The sequence below is a fragment of the Thamnophis sirtalis genome, unplaced genomic scaffold, assembly GCF_051295495.1.
Source record: "Thamnophis sirtalis isolate CommonGarterSnake01/CBP01778 unplaced genomic scaffold, rThaSir2_p1.2 scaffold_5, whole genome shotgun sequence".
Classification (NCBI taxonomy): domain Eukaryota; kingdom Metazoa; phylum Chordata; class Lepidosauria; order Squamata; family Natricidae; genus Thamnophis; species Thamnophis sirtalis.
Window position 1 is genome coordinate 35,731,074 of NW_028261385.1, and position 13,749 is coordinate 35,744,822.

At 41.8% G+C, this 13,749-nt stretch overlaps 1 protein-coding gene across 3 annotated transcripts in view; it reads left to right on the forward strand.

Moving 5' to 3' along the window:
• The first annotated feature begins 215 nt into the window (after nucleotides 1-215).
• Nucleotides 216-13,749, forward strand: part of FAM169A (family with sequence similarity 169 member A) — a 35,759-nt gene continuing 22,225 nt past the window's right edge. For 2 of the 3 annotated variants that reach the window (XM_087715647.1, XM_087715648.1), the window contains exon 1: nucleotides 216-2,691. In XM_087715647.1, coding sequence (XP_087571773.1) covers nucleotides 2,685-2,691 — 7 coding nt within the window. In that variant the 5' untranslated portion in view covers nucleotides 216-2,684. The remainder of the gene's footprint in view (nucleotides 2,692-13,749) is intronic. The other variant, XM_087715649.1, reaches the window with a different exon arrangement.

Consider the following 13,749-nt stretch of genomic DNA (forward strand, 5'->3'; position numbering starts at 1 on the left):
TATTTTTGGAATATGCATTATGACAAAAATTGGCACTTTTCTCAGAATCAGGTAAATCCACAAACATGCAAATAAAGCTGGTAAGCTCAAATTGTTTTAATTTATGAATTTCATATATGAAGATAAAATATGCCTTTAAAATAGAAAATAGGCATCTACACATGCATATTGTAAGCAACCTTTCTGATTATAACTGAGGCTGAGATCCTCTGCTTATTAGAGCATATGGCCATTGATCACTGTAGTACGGTCATAATGTTATTGTATTGTATTGTTATATATAGAAAAAATGAATAAACAAAATGTTTGGAGAACCAGGAAGCTACTGTAGCTTCCCTGTTTCTACCAAACTTCAATAACAAGCAGGCACAGAATACAGTAGAGATTTTAGTTGTTATAAATACTGTTGAATAGACTGATAGTTTCATGTCAATAGTTACTTTTAGCACCTTATAACCCAAAATTAATGTCGGTACCTCTTCATAGAATTTTTGTTTTATTAAACATAATTAAAAATCTACATTCAAATAAGCAAACAAACACCCTACCCCTAAATGTAAGACTTTCACTGTTGCAATAAAAGAAATTCCCATTGCTGGTTATTTAGATCTATAACTGAAAAATTCTAGAAAATGCAAGAACCTCTTTCTTTGAATCAGAATGGAAAATTCTTCTGCCCCAAGTGTTTTGGCAAAAAAATAATGTAATAGCAAAGGATCTATATTTTAAATCTTTTTTTAAAGGAACATAAATAAATAATTACCTATAAAAATGTTCTGGATATAAACATGGAATATATAGCATGCTTATATTCTTAAGATCACATTTGTATGAATACAAGCATAAATAGGCATATTCCCAAATTTTTCTTGATTTGCTTTTTTCATCTTGATATTCTTTAGATTTTACACATACACAAAAAAGATTAAATCTATATTCCAGGAGTCTTGACAGTTTGATTTTTTATCTGAATAAAAAATATGAAGAATACATCTTGAGTAATTCTATGTATATGAATGTTATGGTTAAACACTTAGCTATTAATGCTACGGTAGCACCTGCTGTTTGTTTTTCCTTTCAGGAGTATTAACATTTTTCAGAAGCTACCCTGATGCTTTTCAATTGATTGACAGCAAAAAGATCCATTCTCAGTGGGCCAAATCTCCTCTTTTCAGTCAAACATGTTAATCTTCATTCTAATCATACCTGCCACATTTTTATTTACACTGCTTTGTTAATGGCATTGCTGTTTTCTCTACCAGAATGAAATCAAAGGCAATGCTACCCTTCCAAAATGTCTGTGACCTTTTCTATCTCCATCACTTGGCTTTGGTTATTGCATGGCCCTGCACTATCCTGTCACCAATCAGTTACCCAGTATTGTTCTCTGGAACAGTTGCAGCCATTGCTTGAAAGAACACTGCAAGCAGCACATCAGGGTGGTGGGGGGCAAAAAAAAGAGCTTCCAATTGAAATACAAACAAATATATTTGGCGCCAGGCAGGTTGATCATGCCATCTTTCCCTTTACATTTGCATTTATAATCAATCGCCTGGCCGTTATTATCTTTGCAAGCCTTCCAAAAGCTGTCCTTGATTGGGGGCCATCAGATCTGGTGATCTGCGCCCATAATTTTCTTTTGTTTGTAGCGGCGGCTGGCTCCCGGCCGGCTGGGAGATGCGGCGAAGAGGGAAGCGGCAGGAGATGCCGAAGCGGGCACCTCTGAAGGCTCCAGACGCTGCAGAATGAATGCGTCAGGCACGGAAAAGAGAGAGCGGAGAGGGAGAGCAGAAGGGGAGGGACGGCGGTGATCAGATCAGGCGCCTGCCTGGCAGAAGCCGCCAGGGTAGCAGGAGGAGGCGGAGGAGAGCCTAGGTGGACTTTAAACCGGGGCAGCCCCTCTCCAGCTGCACTTTTCTTTGCAGAGCGAGCGGAAAGCGGCTTGGCGAGTGGTTAGTGCATTAGGGGCCGTTGGAAGAAGCCAGCTTTGATGATAACCTGCGGATGCGCCTAGCCGAGGCGTACCAGTCTCCTCCTCCTCCTCTTTCCCCCTCCTCTTCTGGGGAGCCAGGACGACTCCGAGGCTGGCAGGGCGTTGGGTCTCCCAGGCACGCGGGGAGGCGGAACAGCCCCTGTGGTAGAAATCCCCGACTCGGCACCGTCACGCCAGAGTTTCGGTCCCCTCACTGGCAGGGGGGCGGCTGCGCCAGTCCTCGAGACAAGCCAGGTGGTGGGCGGGGGGGGCACGGGGGACGTGCCTCTCCCTCCGTATTTTTACGCGCGCTTACGCCCGCCCCTCCCAAGGCTCCGGGCTAGTCTGCTTCTGGGGCAGGTAGGCTGCGAGCGCCGGAGGTGCGCGCCTGTTACATCGGGAGCGCCGCTCTCCTCTGTCGCTCTCTTCCAATAGGACTACGCCCGGCGCGCCTCCGACCTTTCCAGGAAAGGGCCAAAAGTGCGCGCTTGGGGCTTTCACGCCCCTTCCCCGCCTGGTTGGTGTTTGCCCCCCCCTTCCACGCACGCCCACCTCTCCTGTCCGCGTGGGGGTGTGTGTGAAGGCAGCGGTAGGACGCGGCGCGCGCTTGGGGAGGTCTTTGCGTCGGCCTCAGCTGTGGAGAATGAATTAAAGCGGCTTTCCAGCAGCGGCGGGGCGCGTCTCTCCGGTTACGGTGCGTCTTTCTGATTGAATGAAAGGTAACGGGCTCTCCCACGTAATTTTTTTTGGGGGGGGGAGGCGAGGCGTTGTCGGGGCGACCCCGCGAAATTCCGACACCCCCGCCCTCCCCTCCTCCCCCTCCCCAGGTCGCTTTTGGATCAACCCCCCCGCCCTCTGTTTCCTCTGTAGAGCGATCCTATCTGGGTAGGCCAATGGATGTAGTTAAAGGGCGGGCGGCGCTCGTGGTCCGATAGGAAGACCGCCTTTTAAGGCTCCCGATGTGGGCGGAGGGGGGAGAGAGGGAAATATGTGCACTACTCCATTTGCAGACTTTCTGTTCGGGGTGTGCAAAGCTTACGCTGGAGGGCGGTGGAAGGGTTTGCCGGTGCTCGGTGGATCTTTCGTAGCAACCTTTTGCGGGCTGGTGATGCCTTCCGCCCCTGTAATTGACAATGCCATATTGGCTGGGAATTCTGGGAGTTGAAATCCAATACATGAAGGGGATTCCAGGTTTTTTTTGAGAAGGCTTGTTTTATAAGAAAATTGTTGTTTGAGACTTCCCGCGTTAATTACGTTTGTTTTTAATAAATTAAGGAGGTTTTGAGCCACACAGCTGAATGGTTGTCCAAATGTAAGCACGTTACATAATAGACTATATATGGATGGACGTATTAGATTCTTGCACAGATTTACACAAATTCATATCAGAAATGAGAGACAAGATTTTTTTTTTTGCATAATGCCTGTTACGTTGCAAAAAAAAAAACCAAAACAAAACATTTTAGGCCTAATAATAAGGACTGTAACTTTTACTATGTTTTGGAAAATTCATATTTGGCTCTTGAGAGTTTAACATACTCAGACTGACTTACACAAGGGCCTTGATGGTTTTGTGAATTATTGCAATAGAAAGAGGCCCTGTACTTTTACCAAAATTAATACTTTTAGTTTTGTTACTTATACAATGGCAGCTGCTAACACTATCTTTCAAGAATAGTTTTAGTGTTAGTGCTATCTCCTTAAAATTACTATTCAGAAAGTCCTATTGGGGATGTTTCTCTTCTAAAAATCTGATATCAAAACTGATGTCGAGGGAGTAGAGATCATTTATTGCAGAGTGTAAGGAACACTTTTAAAATTTATTTTACTTTTAAAAATCAAAATATCCAAACGTTCTACTAAACCACCTATGCAGTATCGAGAGCTACTGAAAATCTGAATTTAGCTCCCAGCTTATTGAGCTCTTTCAGTCTTGCTTTCTTAAATCCTTTCTGTTGAAAATATAGAACATTACTTTTTGGAAATTTATGTTGATGGAAGTACCAATGTTACTGTTTGGCGTCTATTGCTTGAAAAACCGTAACCATATTGATTCGTTTCAAAATACTTCTATTTTGCAAATAATGTTGTCCTAAACTGCATTCTATATTTATTTATTTAATTGCAATGGGGAACTGGAGAAGTGTATTATAACTATATAAATATTTTGCAAGGCAGGAAGGTTTTTATTCCCAGTGAGAAAATTAGAAGTTCTGGATAAAATCTGCAAAAAAAATCTACCAAGTATTTTCTCCTTTAGAATAGTTGAAATGCTTTTAAGGCACATTGTTATGCATTCAAAATATATCATGTAAAGTTTCTCATAAATAAAAATTGAGAGAATTAATGATTTTAAGAAGGATCAGAAAGATTGGGAGAGGAATCTGAATCCTTTTTAAATTTTTTGTTGAAAAGTTGGGAAAAATAGAATTTTAATTTTATCTAGATTGTGTTTGTTTCATGGAGAATCTTTATCAAACCATTTCTGTAAATTATCTACCAAGATCATTATAATTCCTCTGACATTTTCATGAATGAATAAAGAAGGAATCAGTGTGTTGTCTGTGAGCGATCTTGATCACATTTGTAATCAATTGTTTAGTGGTTCTGTTCTTGTCTTCTAAAAATATGACAGGTTCAAAATTCTGAAAGTGCTTTGGAATAAGCAGCAATGCATTATTCCAGTGGAGATTAGATAGAAACAAGGAACTTGTGATGTTGATTACCTAGACAGAGCAAGTCTAAAGGTTTGGATGTTGGAAGGAACTTCCCTTGATGTTGTAAGTTTATTTTGAGAGTCACAAATAGAGCTAAATAGAGATGAAATACATCATTGTTGCAAGCAAGAGTTCTGAAATCTTTATAATTAGTTCTATTTTACCCATCTTAGAATGTGCATAGATATGAAAAGAGACTATTGTTTTATATTCACTGGGTAACCATTGTAAAAACAGTTTTTACATTTCATTGTATATAATGCATTAAATTTCTCCAAATTATGCTAAAAACAAAGGTTAAAAAAAACTGGAAATTTTATATTTTTATTTTGATCTAGCAGTATCATTGGTTGCTCCTGGTTCGGTCCCGTTTGGCCAAACTGGTAGTAGTGGTGGCAGGAGGCTCCGCCCACCCTCCCAGATGCTTCTGCACATGCACAGAAGCATTGCATGTGGGTGTACCCGAAACAGTAGTAAAAATCTTTGCCACCCACCTCTGGTCAAAACTAGTGTCTTTGGCCAAATATCCTTCAAATGAACTACAATTTTTGGAATTTTCAGTCGTGAGCACTGATCTTTTTGAAATTCTGGAAAATCTTATGCCCTGAGGTGAGATGGGCTCCCACCCTCCTGATGTGTTAAAAAAGTCTTAAGACCTAGCTCTGCCAGATGGCTGGAGCCTCGGTGGGGAGAGCTTCATACTAAAGGTGATTGTATTAATTAAAATTGAACTCCCTCCCCTGCGTGTCTGGCCTCTTCTTCGCCATCTTGTCTCCTTGAGTTTATCCGTTAATGTTTTTATTTGCTGTGGTTTAGTAATGGATGATTTTAATGTTTTTCAAAGTTTTTATGTTGTTAGCTGCCTGGAGTGAGATGGGTGGCAAATAATTTTTTAGAGATAGATAGATAGATAGATAGATATTTTCAGCTCTCTGAAGGACTGATATGTAGGAGAAAGGGTTAATTTGTTCATTGTTTTCTAAATAGTGGGATTAAATTACAAGATATCAGATATCAGAAACAATTTCCTAACAGTAAGAACTGTTCAACAATGGAACAGTCTGCCTTGGAATATGGTAGACAGATGGATGGCTATCTAATAGTGGATTACTATTCCTATGTACAAGATCTCTTGAAAGTTGCCTAAGCAAACTATTTAGTTGTCGAGTTACCTAATTTTTAGATCCTCTAGAGTTACTTTTCCAGAGGTACAGATGGGGAGAGATTAGTTTTTCTTCTATATATTTCTGTAGAGAGTAAGAAGGATAATCTTAATGGAGATATCCAAGATTATGTTGCCAGGGCAATGGGAGATAACTTATTTTAAGCCCACAATAGACAGATAATATTCAGAAGTGACTGGGCAGACACCTTCCTAATTTACTGAACAATAAGCAATAAGTACAGCACAACATACTTGCAACATTCTTCTTATAGTCGATCTCAATGAAAGCATTTTTAGCCTTTCCATTTTTTGGATTCATCCACCTAGTGTGCTGAAAATTCTTAATTTGCACTCAAACCCAGACAATGAGTTTTGAGGTTGAAATGCATATGACATTTATAAAAATCTAATGAGATACATGCTAGAAATATGGAGAAAAGAATAGTAGTTAATGTTCAGGCAATTGGTATGTCTGTGTGTTCTGGGAAAAATCTCCATAAGGCTATGCATTTTAAATATCTGTGAAACCAATATATACGTCTCACTGTTCTTATTCCATGTGTTGTTGAAGAATTGAAAAATCTTAAGTGTTATTGTGCTAGCTTTTGAAATAAGTGCAGTTGCTTAGTAGTTTGAGTATTCCTTAGCATTGCCATTTTATTTGGCATTGTATACTGCTATGTTTTCTATATCTGTTTACAAGCCACAAACTGCACTGTATGTTTTGTAAACCTTAATTGTAAAAACCTTTGTGGGTTCTGTGAATGTGCCAGGATTGTATAATTTCCCAGTAAGTACAAACGGTCAAGAAAGTAAACTTTTAAAATGCTATTTTGGCAATAATTTAAAATACATTAGAACTTCTGACACAGTGAGAAAAAACATTGGCTGCCTGGCAGCTACTTTTTGCATTCAGATTGAAAACTATGAATTGTGTCTCTTGCTAATCTATGAAAGTGTAAGATTCTTCTGGAAGATTACACAAAATATGGCAGGTATGTTAATCTGAGCTGCTTGGCTGATGCTTACAACCTATTTTTATACCAGGCGACCAAGATTTTACTCCTATTGTAGCATTTAGGCTGGCTGCATTGAGGACCCGAAAATATCTTAAATCATTTCTGTTCTGAACATCTAAAGAAAATTGCTGGGGGGAAAAACCATGTCTACCAATTTGAGAACATATAGCAACTCTCTCAACCTGATACCTTCTAAATACGCTAAATTACGTTCTTAGCCAAACAGTGGTTGACCATGCTAACTGGGAATTTTGAAAATGGTGGGATAATATGCATGGAGGACATTCAATTGTATAACAATAGTATAACAATACACATAACAATACATAGTCTGTTTTTGTTTTTAATCTAAAAAGCTGTTTTAGGAAAAGATATGCTCCTTGAGCAACATTTAGTTCTACAGACACTGTTGAATCCACATTTTCATGCTTACTCAGCTAAGCTACTGATAAGATTTGATGAAATTTGTCCTCAGATTTTTGATTCTTTTGTAAGTGTTCTAAATTATTCCTAGGAACTTCTGATATTTATATTCAGTCTAAGTTAAATTCCTATGTTAATTCTGGAGTTAGGGAATCATATAACAATCTTCCTTTCATAAATCTTCCTTAAATACTTTTATTATCATAACTATCCCATGCTTGGAAGACCAGGTTAAGGGCAGATGGTTATGGAATAAATTTTGGTGGTAGTGTGGTTTTCTTCATGGTAGTTCCTTGATTGGGGTATTGTTTTTTGCTTGATAATTATTTGTCTGATGTTAATCCCTGCTTATCTGATGTTGGCTGCTGGAGAAGATGTTTTCTGGTCTTTTTGTTTCCTTTGTAGCTTTTTTATTGTCTCTTATGAATGGCTTGTAAATGTACTTTATCTCTATGTGCCTACAGATGGTGATTTTTCTGAATACTAAACTTCCAGGAATTCCATAGGAATTTTGGATTTAGCTTGGTCTCGGATGCTTGCACTCTCCCAGTTGAAATTATAGTTGAGTCTGTCCATCTGTTGTGATATCAAGGAATTTTTTTTCTTGTGTCATCTGCCTGCTAGTTGGTGTTTGTGGAGGCATTAATCTTTTGCATGTCTGTCCTACACTGTGGCTATTACATTTCATATTGTAGATTTTTTTGGTCTCTTGGTTTATTTAAGATACTTTGAAGGAATTGAGTTGGTTTGTGTGCTACAGTGATTCCATGTAGTTGTAATACACTGTTGGTTGTTTCTGTGATGTTTTGATGTATGGCTGTGTTGTCCTTTTCATAGCTTGTGTTGAGCGATAAAGAGTTTTTTGATAAAAGTTGTGTTGCTATCTATTTAGACTATGTTATATTAGGCAGTCTGTTTCCTGCATAATAACATTATCATACATGAAAAACATATCGGAAACAACCAAAAGGCTATTACAATCATATGGCATCCCTGTAGCACATGTACATAACTAGAAAAGATTGTTTTTATTATCAACCGTACTGACATCTAAACTAATAAAAGAATTTAAACTAATGATGCTCATTTATCTTATAATATATTTTGGCTCTGTATTGGAACAGACAACAATAGCATATTCAGTTACTATTGGATGTGCTTTTTGTAGCATAGGCAATTTGGATAGTTGTAGAGAAAATGAAAAATTCAGTTGGTGTCACAGAGGGAAATAGCCCTGTCTTCTGAATCTTAGTACAAAGGAACTATTATATAACCCTCTGTTTTGTGCTCTCTCTCCCTCCCCCCCCCATTATGATTAACCGAGAATGCAGCCTTGCTTCAGTGACAAGTATAATGTGTTTACTAATTTAAACAGATTTTTTTAAAAAAAACTTCTCCCATCTTCCTAGTTGCATTTTTGTTTTCTGTCTTGTATAAGTAGCCACAATAACAGTGGCGGGATGCTTAACACTACATTGCATTATTCAGTCATCCAGAATATTAACTGAGTAATCAGATGGTTATCTTATAAACAGCACATAGTCCATAGTGTGATATGATAAAGATTTGACTTGACAGTTTAGCGGGCGATGTGTGGAAGCTTAAAAGGAAAGGAAGAAAGATGCTTTCCTCTTCTTCTTTGGACCAAAGAAGAAATCTTGTTGCTAGATTCTTCCACTGCAAAGCTTTGAATACACAAGGAATACACCACACAAACAGCTGTTCCTGTCTTGAGCATTGCATTGTTTTTAAAGGAAAGAGAAAGGATGGTTGATTAGGTCTATCTAGGCTGATATGGATTAAATGCTAGATATGAATGGATTCAGGGTAAACATCCAGATTCTGACCACCACTCTAAAAGAGTTCTTCCAGTTGAGGTGGCCTGATAGACTTGCATCAACCTATTATATCCTATTCAACTAAAGATTCAAATGAATATAGCAGAGGTGTAGGCTCATCTCATGGGAAACCAATGATGGGGACCCTCTGAACTTAGCCCCAAATTTTAGGCTTCCATACTCAGAAGACTCCAGATTGCCAAAATGCTGTTTTCTGATTGGCTCTTTTACAAAATCTTATTGATATTCCTGAGTCTCAATCAGTCTTTCCTGAGTCAAGTCCTAGAAGTCCTAGAATATTTTACCATTTTCAACACATGTTAATTGCTATTCATCTTGATGTGTTCTTAACTGCTTTTTCAAAGTGGTCCCAATCATCTCCATCCTCTTCTGTAGCTTGTATCCAGCCCTGTTTGTCAAAGCCTGTGATTCTACGTAACATACAGTATATATAGTATCCTTGGATGAAGGGGAAAGCTTACAGATTGAGCAGGCTCTTTGTTTTGGAGGTGCCAGTGTCTTAGGAAAGTCTTTGAGACCCTAGGTCCGGGATGGCGAACCTATGGCACGCATGCCACAGGTGGCACATGGAGCCATTTGTCAGGGCACGTGAGGCATTGCCCTGTCAGCTGGCCAGTGCACATGCATGTGCTGCCAGCTGATTTCAGCCTTTTTTAAAGCCATCTTTCACCTTCCCCAGGCTCCAGAGACTTTATAGGAGCCTGGGGAGGGTGAAAAGAGCCCCCCCCCCCGAGGCCCTCCGGAGGCTTCAGGAGCTTCCCTGAAGCCTCTGGAGCGCAAAAACCTGGTCCTATGGGCAAAACGGAAGCCTCCAGAGAACTAAAAACGGCCTCCGGAGGACTAAAAACAACTACATATTGTTATAAGTTGAAGACTGTCTATGTCTGGAGATTGAGTGTGGCTATCTTGTCAGCCAAGGGCACTGTAGCAAAACTCTACAAACTATTATAGATTCCCCAAAACACCACATTTGAGATAACAATTCACATGGACCAAAAGGGAGAAAAGCATCAACAGTGTTGAGATTCTGCAGCTGGGCCAAGGAAAAGAAATTTCACCTCAGTTTCTACCACTATAGAAAAGCCTCAGCAAGGGACTCCAACCAAGCACCCTCAATGGACAAGTCTCAGCCCCCTCCTAGGATTCAGTAGTGGGAATCAAGGCAGTTATTTCCTGTCAGGATCTTCCTGCGATCTCCCTATTCAATGACTCACTATCTACTGGTATCTGTTATGGGATCTTCAGCTAATACTTCAAACCCTAATTTAAGACTTGTTTGAAATTTTAGACAGGTTAATCTTAGAATAGGGGTGTCAAACTCAATTTAATTGAGGGCCACATCAGGGTTGTGTTTGACCTCGGGGGCGAGCAGGGGTTTGTGGCCAGGAGGCATGGCCAGCTCAGCTTCACTCCTGTTGGGGGCCCCTATGGTGGCCCAAGTACTCTGCCAGTGAAAACAGGTTCCCAAGCTCTGTTATTAGCTGCTATGGATTCCTGCAACCCTGCTCCGTTTTCACTGGCAGAGAGTTGTAGGAGGTCGTGGCAGCTGAAAATGGAGCTCAGGAGCCTGTTTTCGCTGGCAGAAGCACTGCGGGCCAGTCCTTCGCTGTTTCCAGGGCAGCCCCATGGGCCAGATATAAGTATCCCACAGGCTGGACTTGGCCCCTGGGCCTTGACTTTGACACCCCTATCTTAGAGCATCTGACTTACAAACTACTGTTTCTAGTAGCCAGAGCCCTGTCAAGTGGACGTTAGAAATCATGGGCGCTCTCCGCAAAGAAAGCGTTCAGCATCATCCAGCTGGACACCACCATTCTGTGTTAGACCCTTCATAACTAAAGTGTTGTTGTTTTTCACCAGGGATCCACCCTTCTTCCCTCTGATATCCCTACCTAGGCTTCACAGCCTTATCAATCATAATCTCCAGGTGGATCAGGGTTTGCATCAAATTAACATATGAAACTCCAAATAAGGCCACCCCACAAAAAACCTCTGGCACTTTTGACTAGGACAACCACATTAGCTGCCCTCCCACTTAAATGTCTCTGGCAGATAGCAACTACGGTAGTCCTCCGTATACTCCTTTATAAACCATATAAATTTAACTTTTGGGCAGCAGGTTCCATCCAGCCAGGGAGAGTATTACAGAAAATAGTTCTCAGTGGGGATTAGGGGGCCTTATGATTGTAAGATTCCCCCCCTTAGGGATAGCTTTGGTATGCCCCACTATAGAATTTCCTGGCTCCATTGTATGAAAACAGCACATTTTTCTAGCTTTGCCTCCAGGGCTATTAGGAGGGAGATACCCATTGTAGGATGCTCTCTGTAGACAAAGAACCATCCCAATAAGTCCAAGGATAATTTTGTTTTCTGAAATCTTCAGTATTTTTGCCTTTTTTGAGGGGTGGTCCATGAAAGAAATAGCAAAGAGGAAGATCTTTACACTAATAAGCTCCTGGAATGCAGATGGGTAACTTCTACTTCATTTCTTTTTCCTGAACATTTCAGTAATTTAAAATGATTGTATTTTCCTGTGCACTGCTTGGAGAGTCCAAGCAATGGGTTAAATTAAAAAGCCGAGGTGGTGCAGTGGTTAGAGTGCAGCACTGCAGGCTACTTCAGCTGATTGCAGTTCTGCAGTTCGGCTGTTCAAATCTCACCGGCTCAAGGTTGACTCAGCCTTCCATCCTTCCGAGGTGGGTACAATGAGGACCCGGATTGTTGTTGGGGGCAATATGCTGACTCTGTAAACTGCTTAGAGAGGGCTGAAAGCCCTATGAAGCGGTATGTAAGTCTAACTGCTATTGCTATTAGTCTGGTTGTCCTGGGACTGAGGAATCTTTTTTCTTGGCCATGCCTCCTGGTACCTCGTGATGCCAGATTTTTTCCTCAGTCTGGCCCGGTCAGGGACTAATTCAGCTTTAGTCCTTAAAGCTCTAGCTTTAAATTTATTCCTAGGCTTGGACTCTCCTTTTTCTTTTCCCTTTTATTCTGATTATTTTCCTTTTTCATTCCAATTAAGTTTCTTTCTTCAGTTCTTCTGTGGTCTGCTCCCATTGGGAGGTGAACAGCTGAAGCTGTCCCCGATGGGAGGTGACTGTTGGTGGTCACTTGGATTTGTGGAAGGGTCTGTGAGAAGCCTCCCCCCTGCGGTTGGATCTGCCTACCCCTATCCCAAAAGGACTGTCTGTCCTGGGAGCGATTGAAGGATTGATTATATGATCTTGGGGCAGAGGAGGGGGAGGGGGAGGAATCATTGGAACGAAAGGATTGCCTACTGAAATAGGGAGTGGACTTAAACGCCTGCTTTTTGGTTAGCCAATCTTGTCAGCTTGTTCGTGTCCACCCCATGGCAAATTCCCCAGGGTCAGGTCTCCCTCAGCCAGGGGGCCATAGTTCATCCGTGCCCCCAGTGATTCCACTTGGCCATCTGGCACTTGAGGGAGACCTCCTGAGGAGGGACGGCCTGTTGCAAGAGGTGATACGTACCATCCAGACATCCTTTGATGACCAGAATTTACGATTCCACATGGTCCAGCTTTGCCAAGTGGTGTGATAACCTCCAAATTGATCCAGTCACAGCACTGGTTCCCCGTGTATTGGATTTTCTTCAGGAGGGCCTTGACAAGGAACTCGCTCCTTACACCCTCTGTCACCAGGTAGCTACCTTATCCACGTTTGGTTGGGGACCTCAGCCCAGCTTCTCAGCAGGATCCCGAGGGTTAGGTGCTTCCTTAAGGGCGCTTTCAATTTACGCCCTTCGGTGGTCCACCGATACCCGACTTGGCAACTATCTGTGGTCCTTTAGGCTCTCACTTCAGCTCCCTTCGAGCCATTGAGTACTGCCTCCCTTCGACACCTAACTCAAAACAGTTTTCCTTGTCAATAACATCTGCAAGGCTCATATCTGAGCATATGGGAGGCCTATCGGTCCACGAGGACCTTTATATCATCCATCCCGATAGGGTTGCCCTGCGCCTGGACCCTGCCTTCATCCCAAAGATCATCACCTGGTTCCATAGGGCGCAATAGCTCATATTACCGAACTTTTGCCCGCACCCCAGGCATCCAAGGTAATGAGTCTGGCACACGCTGGATGTCAGACGGGCTCTGTGAAGATACATAAAATGGACAGCAGATTTCTGCAGATCAGAGCCCTTCTTCCTGTTGTTCCAGCCAGGGTCCATGGGTAAGAAGGTATCCTCTGCTACTATCGGCAGGTGGCTGAGAGCATGCATTGTGACTGCTTATGAGCATCAGTCCAGGACTGCTCCTCGGAACGTCACCGCTCATTCCACAAGGAGTGCCACTACCACTGTGGCCTGGGCAACCCAGGCTACCATAGATGACTTCTGCAGAGCGGCTACAGGGTCATCTCCATTGCCCTTTGTCAGACACTATAAACTGGACATTTTTGCATCGGCCGAAGCATCGTTCGACAGGCGGGTTCTCCAAGGGGTTGTTTCCATGGCAGAATCCTGGACAGACCTTCTTCCCACCCTAGTGATATGTAACTTGGGTATGTCCCATTGCTTGGACTCTCCAAGCAGTGCACAGGAAAATGACCATTGGCTTACCTGAAGGGTCCTTTTCT